Source organism: Pteropus vampyrus, unplaced genomic scaffold (genome assembly GCF_000151845.1).
Source record: "Pteropus vampyrus isolate Shadow unplaced genomic scaffold, Pvam_2.0 Scaffold371, whole genome shotgun sequence".
NCBI lineage: Eukaryota > Metazoa > Chordata > Mammalia > Chiroptera > Pteropodidae > Pteropus > Pteropus vampyrus.
Window position 1 is genome coordinate 231,233 of NW_011889152.1, and position 27,817 is coordinate 259,049.

Consider the following 27,817-nt stretch of genomic DNA (forward strand, 5'->3'; position numbering starts at 1 on the left):
CCCTCATTTGCTTGTCAACGCACTGCGACCCGCTGCACGTTCGGTGGCTAAAACGATCATCCGATTTTGAGGAAATTGACCTTCAGAACAGGAAGAAGGTCCTAGACTGACAAGCCCAGGGATGGGAGCCAAGAAAACAATGACCAAGGACGGAGCTGGCACTGTGGGAGAGTAACTTCCACCAAGATGAAACACGCTTCTCCAACATCGGAGAATGAACACAGGCCAGCCAGGTGGTGAGACTGGTTCAGCAGTGGGTACCTCGAGGCGATTACGTAAGTGAGGGTTAGAGGCATAACCGGTTAACGTTCTACAGGGCGACAAGAAGCCATGGCCTCCAGGGTCTTCTTTTCTGCAGGGCAGGATTTATTCTGAGGCCTGAATGGACGGTCAGCTGCAGAGACACGCGAAGGCACGCCCCACGGTGGCGCAGCCAGTCCTGGGGTCGTGGCGCGGAGGGACGTCGGAGGTCGCGCATCGTCCGCATCCCCGGGGCGTGGGCCCCCATTCTGCACAGGACCTCGGGTCCGGGGTTTCCCATAGGGGGTTAAAAACCGGCCACCTAACCAGAGCGGCCAAACAGACGATCGACCACTCCAGACTCCCCAGAAGTAGACACGTGGAGTGAGGATGTCCACGCGCATCAGTCATAACGAGCAGCAAAACGCGCGTGCACGTTGCGCCCGGCGCCCTTCGACCTCGGCCGGAGATAACGTCGGCATAAACGTATAAACGGGGAATGTGCGCACTTGGTGGCCCGCGCCCCGGTTGCCACTTGAGGCAGGGCCGCGTAGAGACCCCACCCGGAGCAGGGACTTCGAGACTCAGCCCCCGCGGAGGACCCGGGACCGGAACGACCGCCGACGGCGCACGCAATCCCGGTACGGCGTTCGAGGCGGCAACCCTCGCGAGACCCGGCGAGAGCGCACATCGCGCGAGAGCATCAGCAGCACCGCCCCTTTAGCCGCGGCAAGCTCCCCTTCCCCTTTCACAGTGCGAGGAGCTCCCGCCCCTCCCAAGGCGCGGCCCCGATGCACGCACGCACGCACGCACGCACGCGCACGCGGTGGCGTCAGTTCCCATCGGCGGCGGCGGCGCCGGGCCCCGCTTCCGCCTTCCGCTGAGGCGCGCGCTTTGCTCTCATCCTGTTCGGGATCATGGCGGCCACGGCCACGATGGCGACCTCTGGCTCGGCGCGGAAGCGTCTGCTCAAAGAGGAAGACATGACCAAAGTGGAATTCGAGACCAGCGAGGAGGTGGACGTGACCCCCACGTTCGACACCATGGGCCTGCGGGAGGACCTGCTGCGCGGCATCTACGCCTACGGTCGGCGGGCGCGGGCGCGAGCCGGGAAGGGGGCGGGCAGGGCCAGGCCCCGTGGCCAAAGCCGGGGCCAGCCCCGGGCGCCGGGGGTCGAAGCCGAGGCCTGGGGCCGCCGGTGGGCGACCCCCGCCCCCAGCACGCCTGTCCCACACCGCGTCCCTGTGTTGTCCTCGGCGCAGGGCACTGTGCTGGTCCCTCGAGGGCCGCAGTCTTCTGGGCGTTTCGGAGGCAGGCATTCAGCGGTTGATCGTCTGCACCCGCCGGAAGTTAGGGTCATGCGCGGCTCTAGGCGCCGGGGGTTTAGCGGTGGACCGGACAGGCACGTGCCCTCAGAGATGGAGCTTAGGTCACGTTTGGGAGATGGATAGTGTACAGCCACGGTTACTTCAGGCAGCGGTGATGCCTACGAAGAAAGTAAGGCGGGATCAGTGAATGCAGTGTGGCTGCGGGAAAGAGAGCGATCAAATGTGTTGTGACCGAAATAACCAGGCCCAACTCGAGTGCTCTAGTCCAAGAGACAGTTTATTAGCCGGCGGCTGTCCTTGCAAAGGAGCAGCCCCGAGACGCAGGGGCACAAAGATTTTAAGCCCTCGATCCCATCCCCCACATCCTTAATCTTTACACAAAAGACTGTATCTCCTCCATTCATTAACTGATAACTAAGAGGTGGGTAAGCAAGCAGGGGTACAGAAGCAGAATGCGTCATTGTTAAAATATTTTGTACCTATAGGCAGTGATCCGGCCAGTAAATCCCTTTAGTTAATAAATTTTTAGCAGATAACTAACTAGAAGTGAGACATGGCCGTTAGCACGTACCATGTCTTATCCTTAACCTATTGTTTCTAAAGGTGAGGTCACTACAAATGGAGCAAATAGATAACGGGGGTCCCAGGGACGGTTGACGTTTGAGGTGAGGTCTGGATTAAGTGTCCCATTATGAGACTGTGGTGAGACTGGGCAGAGGAAGCAGCTGATGCCAGGGGGCTGCATCTCTGAGCGGGGTACATTCCAGGAACCAAAAGAAGCCACCTTTCCTGGGAGCCCCAGGGATGAGTCCGGAGAGCGTGGCAGGGGTCAGATCTTGCACAGCGTCACGTGAGGTGATAAAGCATGTGGATTTTGTTTCTAAGTGCAGTTGGAAGCCTTCGGAGGGTTTTAAGCTGGGCAGTGATCCTGGGTTGACCAGGGTGTCTGTGGGTTTGAGGGGAGAGGAGGCAGGAGAGGATGCAGGGTGATGAGTTAGGAGGTGTTTGCTCTGGTCCAGGGGAGAGACGATGGCATGTGGATGGAAGTGGGGTGCCACCAGGGTTTGCCGATGGGTCGAGTGTGAGCACCAGAGCAAAGGGGGTCCGTGGGATTCCTGGTGATGCTGCCCTTCGCTCGGGTGGGGAGCACTCGAGGGAGGCAGATCGGAGGCTCTAAGACATGGCGAACTTGAGATATTGGGCAGGCAGCCATCTAAGCGGGAAGCCTGGGAAGAGGGGAGTTGGGGATGCAGGTGGGAGTGGTCTGCGTCTGCGCTTAATGCCTGGGATCGGGGCGCCTTCCATCCAGCAGTCTGTGATGTCACCACAGTTTAGACAGCAGAGAAGTTGCTGAGGGGGCGGGAGGAAAAGTCGCAGCTGGGCCTCACAGCCTTACCTGCCCCTTGGCACCAGGGCACCCTGCCCTGAGACAGGTTTCAGTTTCCTTCATGCACCTGGTCATCACGAGGTGTTTAAGTCACCTGTCGTGTTTGCTTTTGTGTTAGATGGGAGATCGTATAGATTTAAAAGACTACCAAAAAAATAATTAAAATGCGGTTTCTGTACGTAAGTTTTGTTTACTTGGAAAATGCTATTAATCCTTCAGAGTCGCCTCATCCCTTGGTAATTTATACCGCGATGCGAGGGACAGAGGGGCGGTTCTTGTAGCTGCACCGGGACAGGAAGGAGTATGGCGGACACTCCGCTCTGCCACCCAGGCGGTAGACGACATGCAGGTGACATGAACAACCTGCAGACGCAGTGGGCAGAGAGAGTGGTGATCACAGCATCAGTGGACTGATTCGCCTTTTTGTAATTTGAAAAGGAACGCACAGAGCAGAGAAGTAACGCAGGTTATCGTAATGTAGTCAAACCGTGAAGTAGTAAGTACGTAGACTGCAAAGTGAGCCTCCGCCACCCGTTCTCCAGAGTCTACCGGGAACGTTTCGTTTGTTTCAGACCTGACCAGGACCCTTGTATTCTGCAGGACGGCCCATTTACAGAGACTTTGTACAAATAAGGTCCCATGTCAGTCGGTGTAAAAATCCACTTCCGCCCAGTTCGTTCAGCGGCTGTTTCTTGAGAGCTTAGTACGGTGGACATCGGGGTAGGTGGGAGTGGGGGTGGAGGGTCAAACAGATCCGCTTGTGTCCCCAGGAGCTCACAGTGTGTGCTCGTAACGCGATCGCCTGGCGGTTGGAGCTCAGTTTTTCTGTTTTTCTTCACAGGATTTGAAAAACCATCGGCAATCCAACAGCGAGCCATCAAGCAGATAATTAAAGGGCGAGATGTCATCGCACAGTAAGTCCGCCTGCAGCGGGGTCCCTGGGGCAGCGCGGGTCGAGCTGCGTGGGCACGAACACGCTCACTCCTCTCAGTGAACACAGCGGATGTGTTTTAAGATTGTTCTCCAGTTTATTGTAGGACTATAGTATGTGATGTAACATATAAAACATGTTGGTTGATAATTGTTCACGTTGTAAATAAGGCTTTTGGTCAGTAGTAGTTAAGTTTTGGGGGATTCACAAGTTGTCTGTGGGCTTTTGACTGCGAGAGAGATCAGCACCCCTAACCCTGTGTTGTTCGAGGGTCACTTGTATAATTAAATGCTTTGGGGTGACCAGTTTTTCAGTTTTTACATGTTTGTTATCAACTTTTTCCTAGACTTTGGACACAGGGTGTTTTGTTTGTTTTTATTTTTCTGTCCTGTGCGCTAGAAAGCTTTCATTTCTTTAGCCAGCTTTATTACCTATCCATTGGCACGTGGCATTGTATTTAATACCCTTTTGATAGCTTCATTCTTGATTTGCCTAATTTTTAAAGACACATTTGCAAAAAGAAGAGATCGCAGGATGGTTTCAGGCCAGAGTTATGTCACGTGAAGGGGAAGCCCTTTCTCTGCTGCCTGGGGCACCTGTTGGAGGGACAGGTTTTGCAGCTCCACCACCCCTGATGCAAAAGCCACAGCTGCCGTCCTTGTCGCCTGTGATTTAAAAGTCGTGACGTGGTGCCTGAGTCCCACCCACTTGCAGCTGAGATGTTGTTGGTCTGTTTGGGGGGCAGGGGCATCTGCTTGGAAGAAGTGCCCGGTGCTCCCGCCCCTCAGAGCACCGCCGCGGCGGGCCGTGGGAGCGGGAACGGCGACATTTGACACGTGGATCTAAGTCCCCTTCATCTGTTCTCTTTAATAGGTCTCAGTCTGGCACAGGCAAAACTGCCACCTTCAGTATTTCCGTCCTCCAGTGTTTGGATATTCAGGTGATTTGCAGCTCTGTTTAATCCTAGGGAATCATTTCTTTTCCTAACTGCAGCGTTCAAAAAGTATAATTTTGCTGTTTCTAGTCATACTGACCCAACAAATCTTCCAAGAGAATCTTAATTGCGCGCTGACACCTGGGCTCACTCACACCCTGTCGTGAGGTCCTTTGTATTTAAACTGGTGGGAGGTGTTGTCTGCGAACTGCTGCCGAGCAGCGTGAGCAGCGTGAGCAGCGTGAGCAACGTGCCCTGTTGCTGCCGGGTTTGTGGTTTCAGCGACATGTCGTTCACCTCCGTGGGTCGGCGCAAGATGACACGCCAAACAGACGTACGTCTGAGTTAGCACGGGCCACCTCGGAGACACTGAGGGGTCTCTGTTTTCTGGCAAATTCTTTCACCAGGTTCGTGAGACCCAGGCTTTGATTTTGGCCCCAACGAGAGAGCTGGCTGTGCAGATCCAGAAGGTGAGGCGGGGCCGGGCGGCGGTGTCATGTTTGCAAGCGCTGCTCAGAAGCCAGTTGCAAAAGGCCGGCTGGTGGACTTAGCTGAAGCCCGGTTTTCTGTTGTCTGAAATTTCTTTTCCTGATTCCAAGTATTTTGCCATAAATCATTACGTAGTGTTATATGAATTGCTGGTTTGTAGCAACTCATTTTGAGTGTCCCCTGTGTGATTCCAGAAGTTTTTGCAGTCTTAGAATTATAATTTTTTTCAACAAAAAATTGGTTTTAATAAAAATAATTGTAACTATTTCATATTCATCCTACACACTTTGGAAGGATGTACGCTGAGTTGTTAACGTCGGCGGATAGGATTATGAGTTTTATATTTCTGATTTTCCTGTGATTAATATGTATTGCTTTTATAATAAACCAGTAAAACTACCCCCATTTTGCTGCAGAAAGAGTAGGAGGAGGAGGAGTGGGCTCCCCTCGTTTGGTGCTGGGAAGAGCGGCATACACACTTGCCGGAATCCTAGTGGGGACAGGAATGAGCTCCCTTTCCAGAAAACGCAGATGTGTCTGACTTTGTCGTGGTCTCGAGCGGGGCTCTGGATGTGATGCTGGTTTTCAATCCAGGGCCTGCTCGCTCTGGGTGACTACATGAACGTCCAGTGTCACGCCTGCATCGGGGGCACCAACGTGGGGGAGGACATCAGGAAGCTGGACTATGGACAGCACGTGGTCGCCGGCACGCCGGGCCGTGTCTTTGGTAAGCGCTGTGTGTGAACGTGGTGCCGCGGGTGGCGTCTGAGGACCGCTTGGTCTGGAGGGGCTGCTGTCGGACACCCCGCTTGTAGGAAGTGGAGGGGGGGGGTCTCTCACGTGCCGTGAAAACCAATTGAAATGGCTGGCTCTCTTGTAGCCTGAGGTCTGATTATTCTAAACGAATTTTATAGATATGATTCGTCGCAGAAGTCTAAGGACACGTGCTATCAAGATGCTGGTTTTGGATGAGGCCGATGAAATGCTGAATAAAGGTAGGAGTAACGAGGATTTTCTACTAATGTAGAGTCTGAAGTTTTCACAGTGTGAGTTGAAACACGGAGCTGATGGAAGTTCTGAGTGTGAGTCAGTGTGTTCTTTGTGGGAAGTAGCTGAGCCTCGGGGGCAGTGGGGACTTAAAACGTACTTTGGTCTTTGTAAGGCCGATCACAACCCGCATGGCAGCATTTCAACCCAGACAGATGCGGCGTTGCTGTGTGTGCTGGAGGCACAGGTGACAGACGTGTGGAGCGAGAGGAGGCGCATGGCAATGCCTGGGCTGGTCGGGGGGAGTATAAATGGTATGTCGGCGAGTCACTAGGGCCTTCTTCGGTACCAGCGGGCCGTAATTTACTTAACTCGTCGTTTTATTGGTTGCTGAGGCTGTTTTATTCAGCCTGTACCACGTTATATAATGTGAACAAATTGCCTCTTTAATCGGGAGATTTTTTACTGAGGTATAATCGACATATGACATATTGGTATTAGGTGTACAACATGACGATTTGATATTGGTTAGAGATTTTTTAGTTGGGAGTTTTTTGGTAAAAATCCAGATCTCTGGATTCTCTCAAAGCATGGCACATCTGGTCACAGTGGACGCCCGTCCGCACAGGGCGGCAGCAGCTGGAACCGAGTCGAGACCATGCGCAGTCGTCCGAGGTGGGGGGCGACTCAGGGCTAGGTGCCTCGCTTGTGACTGCTGGCGTCCAGGACTTTTGGGGTGGGGCCGTGACCCGCTTCGTGCGTGGGGTGGGGAGAGGCGAGGCAGCGTGTGGCTTAGGCGCTGTGGGAAGACGAGTCCCTGTGAAGTTTGCCGTGCGGTCATGACTCCGCGTCTCGTCGAATGTCCGTGTTGGGTGGCACATCAGGCCCCGTGTGTCTTCTTCTGCGCCCAGGTTTCAAAGAGCAGATCTACGACGTGTACAGGTACCTGCCCCCGGCCACGCAGGTGGTGCTCATCAGCGCCACGCTGCCCCACGAGATCCTGGAGATGACCAACAAGTTCATGACCGACCCCATCCGCATCCTGGTGAAACGGTGAGAGCGCCCCCTCCTCCAGCGCTGCCGGAACGTGCGACACAGGCTGCGTTTGGGTGTTAAAACGCAAAACTCCTAAGTGTCTTTTTTTGGAAAGCTGGCCTCTGACTCAGTCATTCCAAATTGAAAACTTCGCGGCCAGTGTTCGTGTGTCAGAGTTTGGGGAGTAAAACAGAGCTGTGGACCAGCGGAGTGCTTCGTTCAGAAGCACACGTGCTGGTCGCCACTGTCAGAGTGCGGACTGAACCAGGGCGTGGGCCGTGCGGTGGGAGTGGGGACTTCTAGGAGGCCGTGGCTGGGTGGGCGGTGCCGGCGGTTCTCGGCCAGCCGACCTGCCTCGGGGCTGCCTGGCCCGCGTCTGCCCGCCAGTCTCAGAAGGACGAGTGACGGGGCCTGTCTTTGTCCTCCAGTGACGAGCTGACTCTAGAAGGCATCAAGCAGTTTTTTGTGGCAGTGGAGAGAGAAGAGTGGAAGTTTGACACTTTGTGCGACCTCTACGACACGCTGACCATCACACAGGCCGTCATCTTCTGCAACACCAAAAGGAAGGTGCGTGGCCACCGGCTCTCCTGTCCTCGTGGGGAGGCCTGAGGACGGGTCCCTTAGAACTTGGGTCAGACTTCCTGTGAAGGGCTCGAGGCCCGTGCTTCAGGCTTTGTGGGCACACGGTCTCTGTGGCAGCCACTTGCCCCTGCCCTTCAGCTCAAAATCCTCCGTGGACGATACGTAAACACGGACGTGTCCAGTGAAACCGTACGAGAGGGCTGATGCTGGTCCCACAGCCGAAGCCCCGGGTGGCATCGGTCGTAGGTGGCCAGGTGTTGCTCGCTCCCAGGTGACACCGATGTGCAAGCAGAGCTGAGGGCTTCCCCTTGAACAAAGGGAAGTTAGGCTCTGTTCCGAACAAGATTCAGATTTTAATTTCAAATGAGAATAGTGAGATATGTTTTTTTTTTCCTAAAGAAATGTACAGGGAATAGATTCATTCATTTACAGGGAGTAAATTCATGGACTTTGGCCCCGCCGGGCACTGCTGACTGTTCTACGCGCCCAGTGACCGTGGGGCTGCGTTTAGGGCACGGGCTCACCAAGCGCCGCGGCCCCCGGCCTGGTGTCTGGGCTGACAGTCGTGTGCCAATTCGATCCGTAGGTTGACTGGCTGACGGAGAAGATGAGAGAAGCCAACTTCACCGTGTCGTCGATGCATGGGGACATGCCACAGAAGGAGCGGGAGTCCATCATGAAGGAGTTCCGGTCCGGTGCCAGGTGGGGCCGCTGCGGGGCGCTCAGCTGGCGGGTGACAGGCTTTGGCGAGCTGGGCTGCCTGCCTCCCGTAGAAGGGCGCACCTTCGTTTCCGGATAAGGGGGGTTTTCCATTTAGCATTTTGTCGTTGATTTCTGGCTGAGTTCCACCGCCCAGAGGACGTGTGGTTGCATTTCTGTGGCTGGTGTTCAGACTCGCCCGGTGGCCCGGCGCGGTCGTTGTAGATGTTCGTGCAGGCGTGAACAGGACGGGAGCTGTGCGGGGGTCGGCATGTGGCGTCCTGCGTCTGCTGCGCTCGTTGGTGCCGAGAGTGTCACGGGTGGGGTTGGTCCTGCGAGGCCCTGGCAGGTCTCATGTGTGTCCCGCGGCCGCACAGACGCAGTCAGAACTGTTTGCCGAGGGTTTCCCCTCCATCGCGGTGTGTTTGGCTTCACCGCAGCCATGCTCCGTCTTGGCTCCCACCGGCCCGGGGCGGCCACGCTGGCTCCGCTCTGCTTAGAGTCTGCTCGGTTCACCCTTTCATCTGCTGCGTCTCATGTGCAACCTTAAGCGTTTGACAGAGTTCGTGCGAGTGGCACCTAGCTGGTTGTTTTTGTTTTTATTTTAGTCTAGTGATAATCACTGTCTTTTAAATGGAGCATTTAGTCTAGTTTTGTTTAATACGAATACATATGTATTGGGTTTTGAGTTAATCGTCTTCTAAGTGCATCTTATTTAGTCTTTTTTTTTTTAAGGGTACGGTGAGTATTTATTGTCTTTGTTTTAAGTAGGTAATTTAATCGTGTTTGTGTGGTTTGATTTTTAATAACGGCTATTTAACAACCAGTCCTGAAATTCCGGAGACTAAGCCAGCTCCGCACACTGCTGCCATCACACCCATTTCTTAGAAAGGGAAACTGAGGCTCAAGAAGATGGCGCGGCAGGCGGGGCACAGACCCATCCACGGACTGCGTGATGCTGCACTGCCCCGGTCCTCCATCCCATCCTGGCCGCGAGGTCAGGGGTGGTCCTCACAGCACCGTGTGACCTCAGTGAGGCTCTGGTCCTCGCCGGTCTCAGTTCGCCCATTGGGTGACACCTGCTTCAGCCGTGCCAAGATGGCAGCGTGGGACCCCTCCTCTCACTCTAGACAAGAGACTGAGGCCAGGACAGGGTAGCACCTGCCCTGAGGGGCAGCCGGCCAGTCCTCAGGCCCATGGTGGGCAGTGCCATCTGCCTGGTTCTTGCCCCTGGGGGCTTCTCCGCCTCTTCACGGGTCTTTGCGTATCTGCGTCTGTCTCTCTGTCTCTCCCTCTGTCTCCGCGCGGGTGTCAGTCTGTCGCTGTCCTCTGTCTCTCAGTCTTTGTGTCTCTTTCCCTGTTTCTCTCTCTTTTTGTCTCTCTCTGACTTTTTGTTTCTCTGTCCCTTTTGGTCCCTCTACCTCTGCTTCTCAGTGTCCTCCGCATCTCTGGCCCTCTGCCTTGGTGTTTCTGTGCCCTTCTCTTCCGGTGAGTCCCTACTTCTGCGAGATCGTGCTACCAACCAGCGAACCCAGCCCTGCCGCCGGCCTCAGAGCCCTCCTATCTCTTTCTTTCTATTGGGTTTTTGGGAATTATTCCTTTTCCCATGTTTTACTTTGGAAAATGCTCGTTTCTTTGTATTTGGTAGTTGCCCTAGAGAGCACAGCGCCTGTCACCAGCATCTACCGTTAGCTGGCACAGTGCAGAGACCTGGGAACACCGGTTCCGGGGACCCCCAAACTTCCGTGGTGTGCTCCTGCCACGTGTGTTAATTTGTATACACCTCAAATCCCACGAGACCTTGCGCACCAGGTGACGGTTCACGCACGTTTAGGGTTAAGACGCGAGGTGCCGCCCCTCTTTCCCTTCGGCCCCCGGGGTGTTTCCTTCTGCCTGAAGAACGCCGTCTTCGTGCTTAGTGGGGTCTGCCGGTGACAGACCGCGGTCTGTTCCAGTCTGTCTGAAGGCATTCGCTCATCTCGAAGCGCCTCCCCTGACCTCTCGAGGGACGGTATTTGCCGAGACAGATTTCTGGGCCGCCCGGGCCGGCCGCCCTTCCTTGGTGTCACTTTCCTGACGCAGTTGCTCCTGGGCTTCTGATGGGAGAGGAGCCGCCAGCCTGCTCGCTGCTCCTTGAAAAACAAAGGCGCTGGGCAGCCCGCTCCGCAGAGGTCGTGCTGCTTTGTGTTGTCTTCGGCGGCCTGTGCCCTGATGTGTCTGGCGCCGTGTCGTCGTCCTCCTCCTTGGCACTAGTGTGACGGGACTCCTCAGGTGGTGCTCGGCCCCGTTCTTTCCTCTCCGGAGGGCCCCAGTCGTTTGTGGTTATGTGGCAGTGCCACCTCCTGTTTGTTTTTTAACTTCTTTGTCCCGTTCTGCTGTCTCTTAATACTTCGAACGCTTCTAGACCAGCGACGTCCCGTAGAAACGTAATTCACACCAGGAACGAAAGTTAATGTTTTTTGGCAGCCACAGTGAAACAGAGAAGCAAGTGAAGTTGATTTGTAACACACTTTAATTCAATGTAGCGTATCATTTCAATGTAGCGTATCATGTGATCAGCATTAAAAACATTAGTGAGGTTTTTACTTTTTGGGGGTACTAGGTATTCAAAATGTGGTATTTTATACTTAAAGACCATTTTGTTTCGGCCCAGCTGCACGGCAGGAGCTCGGTGGGCTGTGGGCCTTGGGCCGCGGGCTGCTGTCCCGGGCGTTGGGCAGCGATCTGTGGTATGCCAGGTTCTGTCCTGGGTGAAGGACTTTTATTTTAAATTTTAAAAAGTTAATCGTTCACGCCATCCACGAAGCGGCCCCCGGTTACCCCAGCAGCCCCCCGGCACTGCACACAGCCGTTACAGCAGCGCTGACTGCGTGCCCTGCGCTGTACGCTGCGTCCGTGACCGTCGTGGCCGCGCATTGGTACTTTGTCCCTTCGCCCCTCGCCCCTCCCCTCTGGCGGTCGCCGGTCGGATCTCTGTATCTGTGAGTCAGCTACGAGGCTGCTGTTCTCGAGTTTTTGCAAAAGTAGCGTCTTTCCCAGTTACCGGTGTGGGCCGGCTTTAAACAGATGACACGTAGCATCGTGAAGGACACCTGGAATTTTTATTCAGAAAGCGCACGTGACCTAAGTAACGAAACCTACCAAGCGCCCCTTCGGAGCGGGTCCTTCTGGTGCTGTCCCTAGCGCGTCGCGCTGGCAGCGGGACCAGTGCGAGGGTGACCCGCTGGGTCCTGGACGCGTAGCCTGTCTCAGGCCCTTGCGCCCGGGCCACCACCTCCAGTAACCTCTCCTTCCCGCAGCCGCGTGCTCATTTCCACCGACGTCTGGGCCCGGGGGCTGGACGTTCCTCAGGTGTCCCTCATCATCAACTATGACCTGCCCAACAACAGAGAGCTGTACATCCACAGGTACGGGCACGCGCCTCTCCCCGGGTCCCCGTGGTGGCGGGTGCGCTGCGATCTTTACTGCACTGACACGCGTGGCTGTGCTTTATCCCGAAGGATCGGCCGGTCGGGTCGGTACGGCCGGAAGGGCGTGGCCATCAACTTCGTAAAGAACGATGACATCCGCATCCTGCGGGACATCGAACAGTACTACTCCACGCAGATCGACGAGATGCCCATGAACGGTGGGTGGCGCGGGCTCCGCCCGCGGGGGGTCTCTCCGGGCCTCTCGCCACACTGGCGCGTCCCCCTTTCGTCTGTGGTGTCCTTGACACGTGTCTCCCTCCGCTTTCAGTTGCCGACCTGATCTGAGGCGCCCGCCGGGGTCCCGCAGCCACGGGGGCCGTTCCGGGCCGGTCCTCGTTCCAGGAGTCATGTGGATTCTCCTCACAGAGTCCCGGCGGTGGAGGTCGTTCTTCCTTTTCTTACCCATGTGTAAATAGTGCTTTGCTCTGTGTGTTTTTCATTAAACGCTTGAAACTTTTCCATTGAACTTCCTAACCCACTTCTTAAGGTGTTCCTTGCTTCTCTGGTGACCTGCTGCATAACCCGAGCAGGCCATTCCTCTGACCGTTAAAATGGTAAAGTGGCAGTGGGAGAACAGCCTGGCCTCTGCCCGCCCCAAATTGGTTGGGATGATAATCGAAATTTCCAGGGTGGTGGGGGCTTGGAAATAGTTTTTAAGTTCATCAGGTGATTCTCATTTAAAGCACCTGAAATTATATAGTTGACGGAAGGCATTTTCTCTGAATTCCCAACAAAGAGCGACATATGGGACTCCGATATAGCGTGCTTAGGGCAGTGTCTCAGCCATGGCGCAGGGGGTGACACCACAGCCCCGGCCACAGCAGTCAGCGCCGTCTCCAGCCAGGAAGGCGGTGGGCGCGAGGGGAGAGCACTGCCTGGCCTGATCGCACGCCGGGCGGATGGGAAGGAGGGATGTGGGACTTGGAGGAGCAGGCCGTGCACACTTAGCTCCGGGGTGGCCTTGTGTGTGGGCCCAGGCCCAGGCCCCGGCCAGGAGCTCGGGTGTATCACTGGAAAGAAGGATTCATTGCCAGCAAGACTTAATCTGGGTCAGTGAGTATACCACGTCTTGGGGGAAGAAGGAGGGTTGCACAGGGGACATCGTCGGTGACTCGGGGAAGAGATGGCAGGAAGCAAAGATCGCAGTTAAAAAAAATACAGGTAGCCACACAAATGTTCAGCGTTGCTGGTGATTCAGAAGTGTCAAGGTGGGGGAGACCTTTCCACTGGTGGCTGACGTGACAGCTACAGACTTTCTGGAAAGCAGCCTGGCTCTTGGGCGGTGTCCTGTCCCGCCGTCATACCTGTCACAGGATTGGGATTAGGAGGGGATCCACTTTCAACTATTTCCAATTTAAAGATATTTTTGCTTGACTATAAAACTACGTCTTCATTATAGGAAAATTTGTAAAACAGAAAAATGAGAGTATGAAAATCACCTGTGTTGTGGGAGAACAGCTCCGCCATGGCACCCATGTCACCTGGCCTACCTTCTCTGGAGTCACGCAGGCAAAGGCTGGAACTGCAGCTGCCCCGTGGAACCTGAGGTCTGTGCGCGCACGTCCCTCAGGCTGTAAAGGCTGCTTAAACCACAAGTAACGACACAGAAGTAAAGTGCGTGACAAACCGCAGTGTGAGAAAAGGCAGTGGGTTTACACGGCCCCGGTGCTCGTGCCGCGTGTGAAGTGGGATCCTGTTACTTGAAGGTAGAGCGTGACCATTCAAGATGGCGTAAACCTTAGTTTTTAGGTATAAATCCTAAAGAAACAACAAAGCGAAACAAACATCAGAGCCAGCACGGGAGCTGAAGCGGAGTCCTCGACGGTACTTAGAAGGGCCGAAGGGGACAAAACTGGTGAGGACGAGGAACAGCGAGATGGCGGCTTCCGAACAAGCACCCCGGTGATCCCCGCAGACGTGACTCGTCTGTTACCTCAGAAACCAGGAAGAGAGCGGGCAGGACCCCCGCAAGCGGAAGGGAATGACGGGCAGTAAGTGGAATGACAGACAAATGAAACTCGAAGTTGGTTCTGGGAAAATGTCACGCATTGTGCCATCTCCTTTCTACTAAACGCCCCAAACAGGTACATCGACAGGGACGAAAGTGGGTGAGTGGTCTCCAGGGGCCGGGGAATGGGGAGTGACCGCTCATGGGGGCAGAGTATTTTTGGGGGGCGAAAATGTTCCGGATTACAGAACATCGTGATGGTTGCCCAATTCTGCGGCTGCACTAAAAACTAAACTGCGTTTTAAAGTGAATCGTGTGGTACGGCGACTATGCCAATTACAAGTCAGGTGGGGAATCTAGCATCCTCTACAATTATACTGAAGAACAAAACGGCCCGAGCAAGGGGGGAAAGGAAATTGTCAATCAAAAGTAAAAGTTGTTAGACTGGATTACGAAACAAGACCCAACCGTTTAGAAGAAACGAAGGCACAAGTAAAAGTGAAAGGCGGAGAGAGACGCGCTGCGGTGACGCCGAGCAACTCGAACCCGCAGGGGCTGCGTGGTGCTGCTCCGTGGATGTCACGGCAGGGGACGTTGGCGGGGCGAGGGAGGCCTCCCAAGGGTGTGACCACCCTGAACGTCTGCACCTGACGGCTTCGAAAGGCAGAGGTCCAGGAGCCCGACCCAAGAACCGCCAGGGGAACAGGCAGGTCCGCAGTAGGAACGGGAGCTCGCGGTCACCCCCCAGGACGCGGCTCCGTCTCGTCGCTTCCCGCCACATCACTGCGTTCCGGCCTGGGCCACAGGCAAGGAAAGGGAGCGAAGGCATCCTGAGAGGAAGGGACAGCGTCTCGCTCCCAGGGGACGGACTGCGTGGAGGTCCCGAGGGATCCACAGCAAAGCTGCTGGAACTGACCACCGAGTTCAGGAAAGGCAGCAGCACGCAAGGTCAGCACTCAGAGTCGCCTGTCCTCCCACGGCGCAGTGGGCACTGGAAAGGAACGTTTTAAAAAACACATTTACAGTGGCATCAAATGTGTGAAATACGTGGGGCTACATCTAACAAAATCGTAAGCTCCGTGCATCAAAAACCACAAAACATGGCTGAGAGAAACAAAAGATGTAAAAAAAAAAAAAAGAGAGTTCACAGACCGGAGGAGTCGGTTTTGCTAAGATGGTTCTCCCCACGTCGACTTACAGGTTCAGCACGGTCCTAGTCAACACCAGGAGACACTTTTCTGGTTCAAATCGACAAGCTGTTTCTAAAATTTACATGGAAATACAAAGGATCTAGCGTACCCAAAACTACTTGGGACACGTGGGCACAGCAGGAGGACTTCGCTGCCTGGTGTTGGGAATGTTTCAGAGCTGTGGCCCCAGAGACGCCACCAGCAAGAGGACAGAGCGCGCCGTGGGACACAGGAGTCCGGAAACAGACCGCCGGTCCATGGGGGATGCATCTTCGGCAAAGGTGAGGCCGTTCCGCGGGGAAAGCATGAGTTCTAACAGATGCTGCGGAACAGCTGGGTAGCCGTGTGCAGCAAAGGAAGCAGCCTTGACCCTGATTTCAGATACACGAACTGACGCGAAACGTAAGACCTGAAATGACCAAGCTTAAAACGGGAGAAACGGCTGTCACTTTGCATTTGGCAGAGATTTAAGAGTAAATAAGTAAAACGGCAAACCACGGACTGGGAGGAAATATTTGCAAAACACCTGGCAAAGGAGTTGCAACTGAAACGTGTCGAGAACTTGCACGTGGTGGGTGGAATGATGGCCCCCAAAGGTGCCCACGTGCTAACCCCTGGGAGCTGTGAGGTCACATTAAATGGCAGGAGGGACTTTGCAGGTGGAATTAAAGATCTGCGATGAGACGATGCTGGCTTATCCAGGCGGGCCCGTCTCATCACGAGCCCGCAGGAAGTCAAGAATCTTCCTGGCTGCAGTCGCGTGGTCTTCGGGACTTGCCGTGTGCTCCGCGCTCAGCGGTGTGGCGGAGAAAGGGCAGGAGAGGTGCTCGGGTGTGAGGAGGGCGTAGCCCCCATTGCGGGGTTTGGAGGTGACGATCCGGAGCAGCCGCTAGAAGCCGAGAGGGATGTCTGGCTGGAGTCGCCAGGGCAACGGGCGGAAGTGACTTCCACCAACCACCTGCGTGAGAAACATTCTCCTGAGGCGCCCAGGAGGGGAGCAGCCCTGCCAATGCCCAGCTTTAGCCCAGTGAGACCCACGTCGACCTTCTGACCACAGAACTGTGACCAAATAAATTTGCTGACGCATCTCCCACCTGCCCCGAGAACGCTCGCCGGCAGCGCCTGCGGCTGCGGCGTTTGCCCCGATAATGCTCGCAGGCCACCGTCCTAACCTCACCCCCAAAGTTTGCCACGAAATATCTCACTTTTATTCTTTTCTCATCGCTCTAGTATGGCGACTGAAAACAACTGACTTTTGTAGCATCCTGTTTTCAGTAGTGGCGTCTCCATTTGCACAGTTCAGTAATTCTCGATCGCCAAGCATGTCGAATCCCAGCACTGGCAGCGAGCTCATTTTTCTAAGCGGGAAAGGGTTAATGAAAAGCCACTGAGCTGTGATTCATGCCATCCATAGAAAACCAGCGTATTTTATAACTCAGTAATAAGCAGTCCAAGTGAAAAATGGGGAAAGGGTTTGCACAGACACCTCACCAGCGGTTTGTGGGTGACAAGTCTCTGCAGAGATGCTCCACATCGTTAGTCACGGGGGACACGCAAAGCAGGACCATGGTGAGACCCACACACTGGAGTGGCGGAGGCTGGAGCAGACACGCCACGCGTGTTGGCCGGGAGCGGGGCAGCCACGGTTCTCACCCTGCCGGCCGGCAAGCAGAATGGTGCGACTGCGTGGCGGTCTGGCAGCTTCTTAAAACATTCACCACCACCCCCTGCATCTCGCCTGACCATGTCACCCTCGCCATCTGCCCAAGAGAAACAAACACGTCCATCCAGAGACGTGGCCAGGATTGCGCTCCACAGCTTTATTCACAGTAGCTAAGAGTCCAAAACAACCGTGACGTCCATTTAAAGTTGACAAATTGTGGCCTATCCCTACAATGGAAAACTATTTAGCAGCGAGAAGGGATGAGGTGTCGACACATACGTGATGCTCAGTAATTATACTGAGTAACGTTAGAGACAAAACCCACAAGCAGCAGCAGTCGCCCAGGGACTGGGATGTGGGGGACACAGCCCAGCGCGGGGCACACGTCCCACCAGATGCCTGACACCAGCAGGCCCAGCTGGACGTTCCCTGGGCCCCTTAGAGGTGGGGATACTGGGACGTGAGGCAATGTGGGGGCGAGGGCACAGGTCACACACGCCCTGCCTGGCATGCGCGGGGGCCACTGAGGTGGAGTGGCTGCTGTGCCATGGCCCTGGGGCACACCCTCCACACCCCGAAAGCCACAAGGATGAGCAGAAGCTTGACTGCAGCAAACACTCCTTTTATTAAAAATAAATGCACTTAGGATTAAAGGTCTGCGTGGCCCTAAGAACCCCAAGCCCCCGGGCCCGCTCCTGGCCTGGCGGACAGTGCCATCTGCTGGTGGGGCGGCTGCCCAGAAAGCACCCAGCACGGCCTGCCATCCGGTCAGAGCAGCAGCAGAGCCACCTGGGGCAGGGACTACATCCCCATTGCACGGGCAGGTGGCTGGTGGCAGCTGACCCTGACACCCATTCCAGTGACGAGCCACAGAGAGTAAGCCTCCCGTGTGACATTCCAAACCCTCAGGAGCCTGACCCAACTTGGGATCTGGGCCGAGCGACTGCTGTGGCCCAGCACCCCAGCGCCGGAGGGAGACTCAGGGGCGAGCCTGGGCATTCATGGAAGGTAGCGTGACTTTGAGGCCCACACGCTGGCCAGGTGCACAGGCGTGGGGGGCCACTGGGAACTGGCGCTCCGTGAGCCGCGGCCCCCGTTAAGACCAGCTGATGAGGAACTGCTCTCCCAGCGCCAGCGAGACAGGAATGGCCAGGGTCTGGAAACAAGGAGAGAAAATCGGCCTCTAAACCACGGCCAGCACAGGCGAGACCCCAAGCGCTCAGCAGACAGGGGTCGCCAGGACCCCGGGCTCCGCCCGCCCCCTCGGCCATCCCCGGGGGACGAGCCCTCGAGCCCTGTCTGTGGCATCTCTTGCCTGGCTGTCGGGGTTGTAGGTGAAGTTGGAGACAGGAACGCCATTGGACACAACCTGCTGGGGGGCCGTGGCCACCCCCAGGACAGTCACCTTCCTCAGCTGCAGGCCAGCCCCCTCACCGGTCACGTGCACCAGCTCGTTGACAATGGTGTTCTGGCCGGAGCAGAGAGACCCGGGGCTGTCAGCGGACAGCCCGGGCAGGTGGCCACCTGGATGGCGCCTCTGGACAGCCGAGGGCAAAGGTCAGGCCGGCACCACGCCACCGCCTAAGCCGTGAGATGCTGGCAGGGTGCACGGGACTCTGGCCAGCGCCCTTGGCCCTCAGGCCCTTCTCCCCCGGGGCGGGGGGGCAGAGATGGCTTTCACTTGGGTTGACCTTCCAGAGACAAGTGGTCATCCCGAGGACCCTGGGCCTGGCTGCCCTCACCAGATCAGGGCAGTTGCCTCTGGGATGGCCCCTAGCCCCCCGCCCCAGGACTCACGTTCCTGGCCAGGAAGACGAGCTGCGTGTAGGCCCCGCGCTCCAGCGCCCCCAGGCTCTCCCCGTCGTCCCAGAAGAGCTCCCCTCGGGCCTCCCCGCTCCTAGTCAGAGCCACGGCCAGGGCCATGGGCTGCTTACGGGACTCCGTGGTGGAGAGGCCGGGGCCCTGCGAAGGGGGTGGCATACGTCACTGCTGCCAGCCTGGTGGCGGCTCCCACAGCAAGGGCAGGAAGAACACGAGGCGGGACAGCCCCATGCTGCCAGGAATGAGGATCGGCAAGAGAGCCCACAGCCTGGACACCCATGGGGACCGCCTTTTCTGAGGCGGTCACCCTAGAGGACGTAGGAGACCACAGACATTTGCAGACGGCTTCCTGTAAAGCACCGGCGTTGCAGGCTCCCCTCTGCAAGGCCCAGCCACGAGTCAGGGCCGGCTGTGTCCTGAGGTTCCTCTCTGGACCCATTCATCCCCCACCCCCAGACACCATCGTCTCTGCCCGGGGCCCTGGGAACCCCAACCAAACAGAGGCCCCGGCAGCGCCACCGGAGCTGGGCAAAGGGGCTCGGGCGTCCAGGCCGGGTACCTGCAGGGGGATGATGTGCCCAGCCCGCAGGTGGAGGTTGATGGTGTCCAGTGGGGCTGACAGCGTCACCCACTGACCCTTGCTGTGGACGGCAGACTTGAGGGGTGCTGGAGGTGGAGGCGGGAGGCTGCCAAGGGCCTCTACTGGCACCTGGAGGGGACAGCACGTCATGGCGAGTCCTGGGCGGTGCCAAGGCCCCGTGCTGGCACTGGGAGCCGGGGGCCCCACGTGGAGGCCGGCTGAGGGCAGCCGGGTGTGACCTCAGGGGCACAGCACAGCCCAACCACCTCGTGGGAACAGAGAGGCCCCAGGTCTGAGGACACTGGGGGGCAGGATTGGAGTCCCGGCTCAGCCTGTGGCAGTGGGGCCCGGGGCCCGGGACCCTGGAGAGTTACCCGCTCGGGACTCAGCTGCCTAATCTGGACACGGTTTCCGCGAGGGCCGCGCGGGCCGACGCACGTGCAACACCCAGGCGAGGCCCTCGAGCTGCTGGGACGCGATGGCACGTGCGTCCTCCTCACCACCTTGTCCACCCTGACAGGACAGGCGGGAGGGGCCCCTTCCGTCCCCCAGTCCTGCTGGGTGTCAGGGTCCCGAGACTCACCGTCTGCAGGTCGTACCACGTGCCGGAGGGGAAGTAGCCGGTCACCTCCACCTTCCCGGCCTCGAGCACTGGGGTGACGAGCAGAGCCTCTCCCCACAGGAGCTGGCGGTCCACGGTCCAGGTGCCGGGGTCCTCGGGAAACCTTCACACGAGGTTGGAGTGGGGAGGCGTGTGGGCCTGGTGACCTGAGGTCAGGGCGCCCAGGGGCCCCGCAGGGACGGGGCGCAGGGGCCACGCGCCCGCGCTGTGCCCCTGCTGTGCCCCCGCTGCTCGTCCACTGGCTCCCAGCGCGGGGCTGGCCGACTGCGGCGGGTCCGACGCCAGGGACCGCATCATTCGCCGTTTCCTCGTTAACGCCTTCTCTGATCTCTGCACCCCGCTATCCGCCTTTTCTGATCTCTGCACCCCGCTATCTGCGTTCGGGGCGGTTAGTGCTTCTGTGTTCGGAGAAGTGTTTCTTTCTTTCCTAAGTTAAACCTCCTCCTCTTAGCTCTTTGGTTTTAGGGCTCAGGACCCGCCCCCTACACCCCCCTCCAGAGCAACGCCGCCTTCCCGTGTTCGCTCTGGCATTGTCTACAGCTGCATTCGGGGCGTTTAACTCACCTGATCCACCTGGAACTTCAGTTTGTGTGTTGTGAGGGGAAGATAAACCGATTTTTCAAAGAGGTAGCGAATCACGTTACTACGTGAGGACCCTTTTGCCTGCGGAGGTGTGGTGGACCTTACGTGTGACTGAGACCTGTTTCAGGGTGTCTGTCGCTTTTCTTTTGAGGTCCTTTTCCGTTAACCAGCCCCAGGCGGAGTGAATCGAAAGTTTTATAACCTGCTTTACCACCTGGTACACCTGGTCCATACTCAGCATTCTTCAGCCCAGATTTTTCCGGACTTTGAACACCCCAAGCCCTTGAGCTGGAATCTAAGGGGTGGGAACTGGGGGTGCAGAGGGTACCCCAGTGGGGAGGGCCCAGGTTTTGGTTTGTCTCCCTGATTCCTTGCTGGGTCCCAGGTGGGGCCCCCTGGGCCACCGCCCGTCCTCCCCATCCCGACCCGGGCACTCACTCTAGGAAGAGGGGCCGGGCCACGGTCTCACCCCTGGCGTGGGCCCCGAGGAAGAGCGTGTAGAGATGCGGCAGCAGCGCGTAGCGCAGGGCCAAGGCCTTCCTCATGGCCTGCTGGGCCGCCTCGCTGAACCGATACGGCTCCTGAGGCTGTGCGGGAGGCAGAGGTGTCGCAGGGGGCCCCTGGGCCCCTCCCTGGGAGACGGGCGCCTGGCGGGTTGGCCCACGGGGAAGGGGATCCCGGGCCAGCACCGCCAGCTGCCCCGCCTACCTGGCTGTGCAGGTCGTTGTGGTTCCGCATGAAGGGGTAGAAGGCCCCCAGCTGCGTCCAGCGCACGCACAGCTCCTCCGAGGTGTCGCCCAGGAAGCCGCAGACGTCGGCCCCGACCAGGGGCACCCCCAGCAGGTTGAAGAGCAGGATTTCTGCAGGGCGGAGTCAGATGGGGCCAGGCCAGCTCAGGGCCAAGGACAGGCGTGTCTGCTGAGCTGGCCTCTGCAGCGCCGACTGGTGGACAGACTGCTGCCTAACACCCGGCCTGGGCGCAGCACACTAGCCCGTTAGGGTTGAACGTGTCCCCCAAAAGGTAACACGCAAGCCCTTTGGGCGTCCTTGCAGATGCCATCAAGTTAAGATGAGGTCACAGGCCCTGATCCAGTCTGACTAGTGACCTTCTAAGATGACAAAGATGCCCAGGGACAGAGATCAGAATGAGGCAGCCCCAAGCCAAGGAGGGCCGGAAGCCACCAGAAGCCAAAGAGGCAGGAAGGATTTCCCCAAGGTGTCAGACAGCGGGGCCACCAGCAGGTGACTCAGACTTCCAGCCTCCGGACTGCAGGAGGCGTCTCTGTTGTTCCGAGCCCCCCACCTGGGTGCGTGGAACTTCCTTAGAGCAGAGGGGTCCGCAAGTCCCTGAGCTGCTGGAGAGTCAGGCTGTAGGTCGCCTCCGCCTGGGGCCCTGGGGACTCGCATCTGGTTGCAGCGGGCCCTGGGGGCTGCACGACCTCTGCCTGGTAACGGTCAGTCGCACCAGAACTAGAGCTGGGGGAGGTCAGGCCAGCAGCACCCCGCTCTGCAGAGACTGCCTCGAGGGCACAGCAGAGCCCAGGCACGTGGGCAGAGCCTGCTTCTGGGAGGAAGGCGGGCCTTCGCGGCAGGACTTCCCAGGACTGCCCTGTGGCCGGGGGTCTGCAGCGCACCCCACACAGGAGCCAGGCTGCGACTGTCATGGTGCCTCCAGGCCCAGGTGGGGTGGACGCTCTTCTCAGCTGCCCCCTGGTGACCCGGCGCTCCCTCGCCCCAGCCCCTTCCCCAGGGCTCCTGAGCCACCTCTGCACCTAGGATGCCACAGGTCAGTGGCATCAGAGCTCTGGGAACAAACTCAAAGTCCTCTGCAGGACGTGCGGGCACCGAGACCAGCCGGGCGGGCACCCATGGGACGAGCTCAAATGCGCTTTCCTGCCGCTCAGGATGGAATGGCCAGAAGGGACATGTGACAGGAGAGGATCTGATGGCTTTGCAGGACAAGGCAGGGATGGGGTGGCCAGAAGAGGGGTGTCACGGGGGAGCCGAGCTGCACAGGTGCACAGTGACCCCACCACCATGGCAACAGCACCCCCTGCTCTGGGCAAAGCTCCCACCTGGCACGGAGGAGGAGAGCTGCTCCCAGCTGCTCTGAACGTCCCCTGTCCAGTGGCCGGCATATTGGCCGTGGCCGGCGAAGGTGGAGCGGGAGATCACGAAGGGGCGTGTCCCCCGAGCCTTCACCAGGGCCCTGGGTGGAGCAGAGGGACAGAGAGGGCCGTGTGGAGTGGTGTCACTCCTGGCCCAGTTGGGGGAGAGGCAGGAGGCGAGGCCACCGCCAGGTCCGCTGGGCAGTCAGCTGTGCCCTGCCATCGGGCCACCTTCGAAGATACACCCTGTCTCAGGGAGGAAAGTGACCACCGCTCGTGGGGGCCACAAGCCTGTTCAGCCCAAGCTCTCCGTCCAGTCACCTCCAGCCTTCCTCCGAGGTGCTGGGCACGGCGTGGAGACAGAGTGCAGGGTGGCCTGGGCTCCGCCCCTTCCTCCGGGCACACGGGCCCAGCTGGCCCTCACCTGTGGGAGGCCGCGGCCTCCGTCAGGCCGTACAGGTTGTGCAGGTTGTAGTGGGTAGAGAGGAGCTGGCGGCTGGAGGCGCAGATGGTAGCTGCACGGAGGGTCCCGCCAGCCACGCCTGGGGGAGACGGGGCTGTTTGCGAGGCGCCTCCGCCAGCAGGCAGGTGCCGCCCCCATCCCGGGGCACCCTCAGATCTTGTGGCACACCCCACTACAGTCTCCACGTTTCCAAGGACAGGGACAAGGTGGACGCCAGAGGCTGCCCCTTGCAGACCCCAGACTCACGCCCCAGGCACCTGCCCTCGACCGCTGCTAGTCTTTCTGTATCCATCCGCCTAAGCCCGAAAGGTCCTCCCTCTGAGGGTCCCCCCAACCCCGGCTGCACGGTGGGGTGTCACTTTTGGGGGCGGTGTCTCCCTGACCTGAGCCTGGGTCCCCCGCTCCCCCTTCCCTTGCTGGCTGCGCCCCGCGGCTCCTCAGAAACGGCAGCCTTGAGTCTCCCAAACCAGAGAACCCGACCAGAGCCCTCAAGTCCCATGACTGGTGCCAGGGGGACAGCTCACCCGGCACATAGGGCGGGTTCTCCAGGTCATTGGCGGGACAGCCGTCCACGGAGCCCTTCACGAAGTTGGATGGCTCGTTCATGTCCTATGAGAGAGGCCCCTGAGGTGGGCGCCCTGCCCAGTGCGGAGGGGGAGCCGGTCCCCAAGGCCGAGGGACACCCAGGGGCCAGAGCCACACTCACAATCCACATGCCGTCGAAGGGCACTTGGGCATGGAACTCGGCCACCATGTCCTGCCACCAGTCAAGGGTCTCGGGGTTGGTGAAGTCGGGGAAGGCAGTGGGTCCCGGCCACACCTGGAAGGGAGCCCAGAGGGGAGACCGGCCCCCAGAATCTTCAAGGAGGCCCTGCACCGAACTCACCTACCTGGGCGTGGGGGCTGCACAGGTGAGCGGCGTCAGTGAGGGGGACCATGGTGAAAACTCATCTGAGACCCCACTTTCAGACAAGGCCTGAGGCCCCAGCATCTGCCCTCCTGGGAGCTTCCCCAGCCGCCCCTCGGCCGGGCCCCCCCCCTTGTTTCTGGGCACGTCCTGAAACGGGGTGGTGAGAACTCTGCTGGGCACCCCTTGGGAAGGCCTGAGAACTGTCAGAAAGTCCCCAGGGCCTAGTGAACAAGGAGAGTCCTGAGGCCTCACCCAGGGTCTGCGGAGGTCATGCCTGGGCTGGGCCAGGCCCCCCATGACACCTGACGGAGGACTCAAGGACCATCATTCCCAGCCGTGATACCACCCCACCGTCCTGAACAACTTCCTGTCCCCACTGCTGAGACCCCCGCTTTCTCAGCCCCTGACCCCCGACCCCCCACTCTACCTTCCCAATCAGTGGCTGCCCGGTCTCGTTGGTGATGAAAACCCGTCTCCGCAGACCCTCGTCGTAGGGTCGGTAGCTCCCGGGGGGCCCGGCACTGCTGATGGCGGGGTCCTGGGGTGAGAGAGACCGGTCGGAGAAGGAGACGCCCGAGCCTCGGCACGGACCGCTGGGTAAAGGGGGGATGCTCCCGACAGCGCCACAGGGGATGGGGCAGGGCGAGGCCGCGCACGTGTGTGCACACCCGCGGGCGTCCACGTGCACGTGCTTTAGAGACGAAGCCAGAGGTGGGTGCACCTGGATGCGGGTTCTACCTCTGCTTCAGAGTTCTAGGGTTTCACACACTCTGCAGTGAGCATTTACTTGTGTCTGCCCTGCTCCGAGTGGCCACTGATGCCAGCTGCCCTCAGAGGGGCCGCGATGACAGAAATGAGCAGCCACTGCAAGCCCCTCGGCAGACGGGTGTCCACTGAGAGGGCATCGTGATGCCAACCCTGCCCCCGCCCTCCAGCTGCAGGGCCGGGCACTGGACCCCGAACCACAGCCCTCCGGCTGCAGGGACCGGCTCAGCGAGGCTGTGTCTTCGTGCTTGGCCACTCAGAGTCCCACTCACCTTCACACAACACAGGTGCCCCGGGGGAGGCAGGGCCAGGAGACACTGAGCCCCCGCACTGCTCCGCCCGGCCCTGCCGGTATTGGGTGATGTCGGCTGTGCCCCTGGCCCCCTCCTTTGCTTTAAGCCAGTTAAGTCACCCGGAACCGACATTCCCTGGACATCACTGGACATTGGGGACCAAGTCTGATAGATCTGATATCCCCTCCAGATCAGGAACCATCCTCGGTGACCATGGCAGGTATGAGGAAGATGCCACCTGGGTATGGAGCCACTGGGCCCTGGGCCCCTCTTCTTTGCAAAGGGCCCGCTCCACGTGTCCCTGGAGAGCAGAGGCACTCACCACGATCATCACATACCGCCGGCCGCTCTGGTGGAGCTCCTGCACCATGGCCGGGAAGTCCCCAAAGCCGTCCTTGTTAAAAGTGAAGTCCCTCTTGGCGTCCATGTAGTCCAGGTCATTCCACTGGACGTCCTGCAGCCACAGCACAGGACCAGCTGTGGGGGCCTGGGAACTGTCCGCCCGCCCCGCGCCTCTGCCCGCCCCCACCGGGCCCCAGGCCCGCCCCGCACTCACCAGGGGGAAGTGGGCCCTGGTCATGTTCTCCACCACCTGGCGGGTGATGGCGGTGGACGAGTAGCCCCAGCGGCACAGGTGGAAGCCCAGGCCCCAGTAGGGCGGCATGAACGGGTAGCCTGCGAGCCAGCAGGACTCCGTGAGTGGGCGGAGGGCAGGGTGGGCAGGCGGGGTGGGCAGGCGGGACAGGGCGGGGAGCTGGCCTACCCACAATGTCCAGGTACTGCCGCACCACGCTCTTGGGGTCCGGGCCCAGGAAGACGTACACGTCCAGGATCCCGCCTGTTGACCTCCAGCTGAGGGCTGGGCTCGGCTGCAGGACCACGTCTGGGGAGAGCAGCCGTGGAGCTCAGGGACAAATACGCGTCTCCCCCGCGGGGCCCTTAGCACCCCACAGATGGACAAGCCAAACCACCTCTGGAGAGGGGGTCCTCCTGCGGGGGACCTGGGAGCAGCCTGCTTGGGGGACAGGGGACCCTGAAGACTCACTGAGGAAGCTGGTTGGACCCCAGGACACCCCTTTCTGGCCCCTGCCCACCGCCAGAAGGGCAGGGCCACCAAAGGGCAGAGCTGGAGAGGCCACAGCACAATGGACCCATTTCCTGGAAGAGCACGTGAGGCCCGGCTCCTGCCCGCGGCCTGTGGGGGCCAGTGCAGAGAGCCCAAACTCCGTCTGTGACAGAGGCGGATGCAGCCACACCCGGGAGCCCCCAGCCTGGGCGCAGAGAAGCAAGCCGGGTGGGGGTGGGGGTGGGGGTGGGGGGCTCAGGTGCCCGCCGGGGTGGCCCCGTCGACTTACCCATGGCATTGCTGTTCAGGAGGAAGACCCCGTGAGCCAGCCCGCCGTCCTCCAGCGCCAGGTAGAAGGGGTGGGACCCGTACAGGTTTACGTCAGGCTGCACACGGCAGACACGCGCTTAGCTCGCTCGGCCACGCGGCCCTCCAGCCCCGGCCCCGCCCCGGCCCCCGCTTTACCACGGGGGCGATGTCCCGGTTCCAGAGGGTAATCTTGGTCCAGTTGGTGCTGAGCATCAGGGGGCCCAGGTGCTCGGCGAGGCCAGTTATGTGCTGGGACGGCAGGGACGTGGACAGCTGCAGGAACTGGTCAGCGAAGAACAGGGGGGCCACCGTGGTGTTCAGCCTGCCGGAAAGAGGCGCCTCGCACCCACGGCGGCAGATGAACCCGCCCAGAGGGGTCCCCGGACCCTGGTGCCCCGAGGACGCCTGGCCAGCTGCAGACATGCTGACCTTGGGACAGAAGCGGCCACGTCAGGCCCCACAACTCCGGGGTCACTGGCGTGGTGGGGACAGGGTCACCAGCGGTGCTCCCTGGCTGTGCCCACGTTACTGCGGACAGGCTCCGGGAATGGCCTGCCCAGGGCCCTGGCCACAGCGGGCAAGGTGAGGGCCGCCCAGGGCCCTTCTAGTCCCGGGAGTTGTGGCCCCGAGCTCATCCCAGGACGGGCCAGCCGTCCCGGTGCTGCCCCAGCTCAGCCCCAGAGCCCGTGCAGCTGCCCAGCCAGGGCTGCCCAGGGTCCCCTGAGGTAGCACGGGGTCAAGGGCAAGACAAAAAACCATGGGCAGCGCCCTCTCCAGGTGGGACACATCACTGCCGACGTCACAAAAGGGGCACCCACAGCACGCTGCCCGCTGTGGCCCACACGCTGCCAACCTGCACATGTGTTTGAGACCAGGATCCCACAAGGGGCCTTAGCAGACTTCTCAGGTCTCAAGGGGCCTGCCGTGGCCCCCCACTGCAGAGCCAGCCCCGCCCCCACAGCTGTTTCTGGGGCTTTGCTGGCGCTGCTGCTCCGGACGCTGCTCGTGTGGACGCTGCCCGTGTGGACACGGGGCACCGCCTCTCCCTACTGAGTCTGCCCTGGGGGCCGGCTGGTAATGCCCGCCCCAAAACGAATGGCGGGAAAGAAAGGGCTGCTTTTCCAAAGTTACGTTCTCGTAAGACTGAGGCCAGTCCACGTCGCGTGTCACTCAGCTCGGTGACAAAGCAGAGCCTGGCGGTTTGGAGCACGTACTGTGTGGGCCCACGTGGATAAAGTGGGCAGGGTACGTCCTGTGAAATGTGCTCGCACCGTCACACGTCAGGGCAGACAGGGCCTGACCGCTGGGCCTGTGGGCCTGTCCTGAGGAGGGGACCGTGTTGGACACGCAGAGTCACAGACACAACAGTCATGTCTGAAGCGGGTTCCAGGATGCTCGGGTGCATCCAGTGAAGG

At 59.1% G+C, this 27,817-nt stretch overlaps 2 protein-coding genes across 3 annotated transcripts; one reads left to right on the forward strand and one right to left on the reverse strand.

Annotated features, from left to right (window-relative positions):
• Positions 1-48: 48 nt before the first annotated feature.
• Positions 49-12,548, forward strand: EIF4A3 (eukaryotic translation initiation factor 4A3). 2 transcript variants are annotated; one of them, XM_023523020.1, is made up of 12 exons: positions 49-275; positions 3,797-3,869; positions 4,760-4,826; positions 5,228-5,290; positions 5,904-6,036; positions 6,224-6,304; positions 7,208-7,349; positions 7,760-7,898; positions 8,500-8,615; positions 11,912-12,019; positions 12,113-12,240; positions 12,351-12,548. In XM_023523020.1, the coding sequence occupies exons 1-12, from the start codon at positions 215-217 to the stop codon at positions 12,365-12,367; spliced, it is 1,128 nt and encodes a 375-aa protein (XP_023378788.1). In that variant the 5' UTR covers positions 49-214; the 3' UTR covers positions 12,368-12,548. The 2 variants fall into 2 exon arrangements, with proteins under 2 accessions (XP_023378788.1, XP_011378013.1); XM_011379711.2 differs by lacking the exon at positions 49-275 and adding an exon at positions 1,094-1,326.
• Positions 12,549-17,484: 4,936 nt separating this feature from the next.
• GAA (glucosidase alpha, acid) lies at positions 17,485-27,811 on the reverse strand. The gene is made up of 18 exons (XM_023523019.1): positions 27,256-27,811; positions 26,559-26,724; positions 26,383-26,479; positions 25,791-25,910; positions 25,584-25,702; positions 25,350-25,481; positions 24,397-24,507; positions 23,766-23,879; positions 23,584-23,668; positions 23,021-23,138; positions 22,564-22,697; positions 21,197-21,348; positions 20,927-21,075; positions 19,868-20,009; positions 19,264-19,413; positions 18,681-18,845; positions 18,199-18,351; positions 17,485-18,039 (listed from the first exon to the last, which is right to left on the reverse strand). The coding sequence occupies exons 1-18, from the start codon at positions 27,261-27,263 to the stop codon at positions 17,980-17,982; spliced, it is 2,175 nt and encodes a 724-aa protein (XP_023378787.1). The 5' UTR covers positions 27,264-27,811; the 3' UTR covers positions 17,485-17,979.
• Between the last annotated feature and the right edge of the window lie 6 nt (positions 27,812-27,817).

Bases quoted from the DNA above. Each gene is read 5' to 3' on its own strand.
- EIF4A3 (XM_011379711.2), top strand. From the start codon at position 1,158: ATGGCGGCCACGGCCACGATGGCGACCTCTGGCTCGGCGCGGAAGCGT. The intron at 5,291-5,903 runs GTGAGGCGGGGC...TTTTCAATCCAG, and splicing joins TGGCTGTGCAGATCCAGAAG to GGCCTGCTCGCTCTGGGTGA. The intron at 6,305-7,207 runs GTAGGAGTAACG...TTCTGCGCCCAG, and splicing joins CGATGAAATGCTGAATAAAG to GTTTCAAAGAGCAGATCTAC.
- GAA (XM_023523019.1), bottom strand. The intron at 23,880-24,396 runs GTAGAGTGGGGG...GCTCCCTTCCAG, and splicing joins GGCAGCCACTGATTGGGAAG to GTGTGGCCGGGACCCACTGC. The intron at 23,669-23,765 runs GTGAGTGTGGCT...CCTCTCTCATAG, and splicing joins CCTTCGACGGCATGTGGATT to GACATGAACGAGCCATCCAA.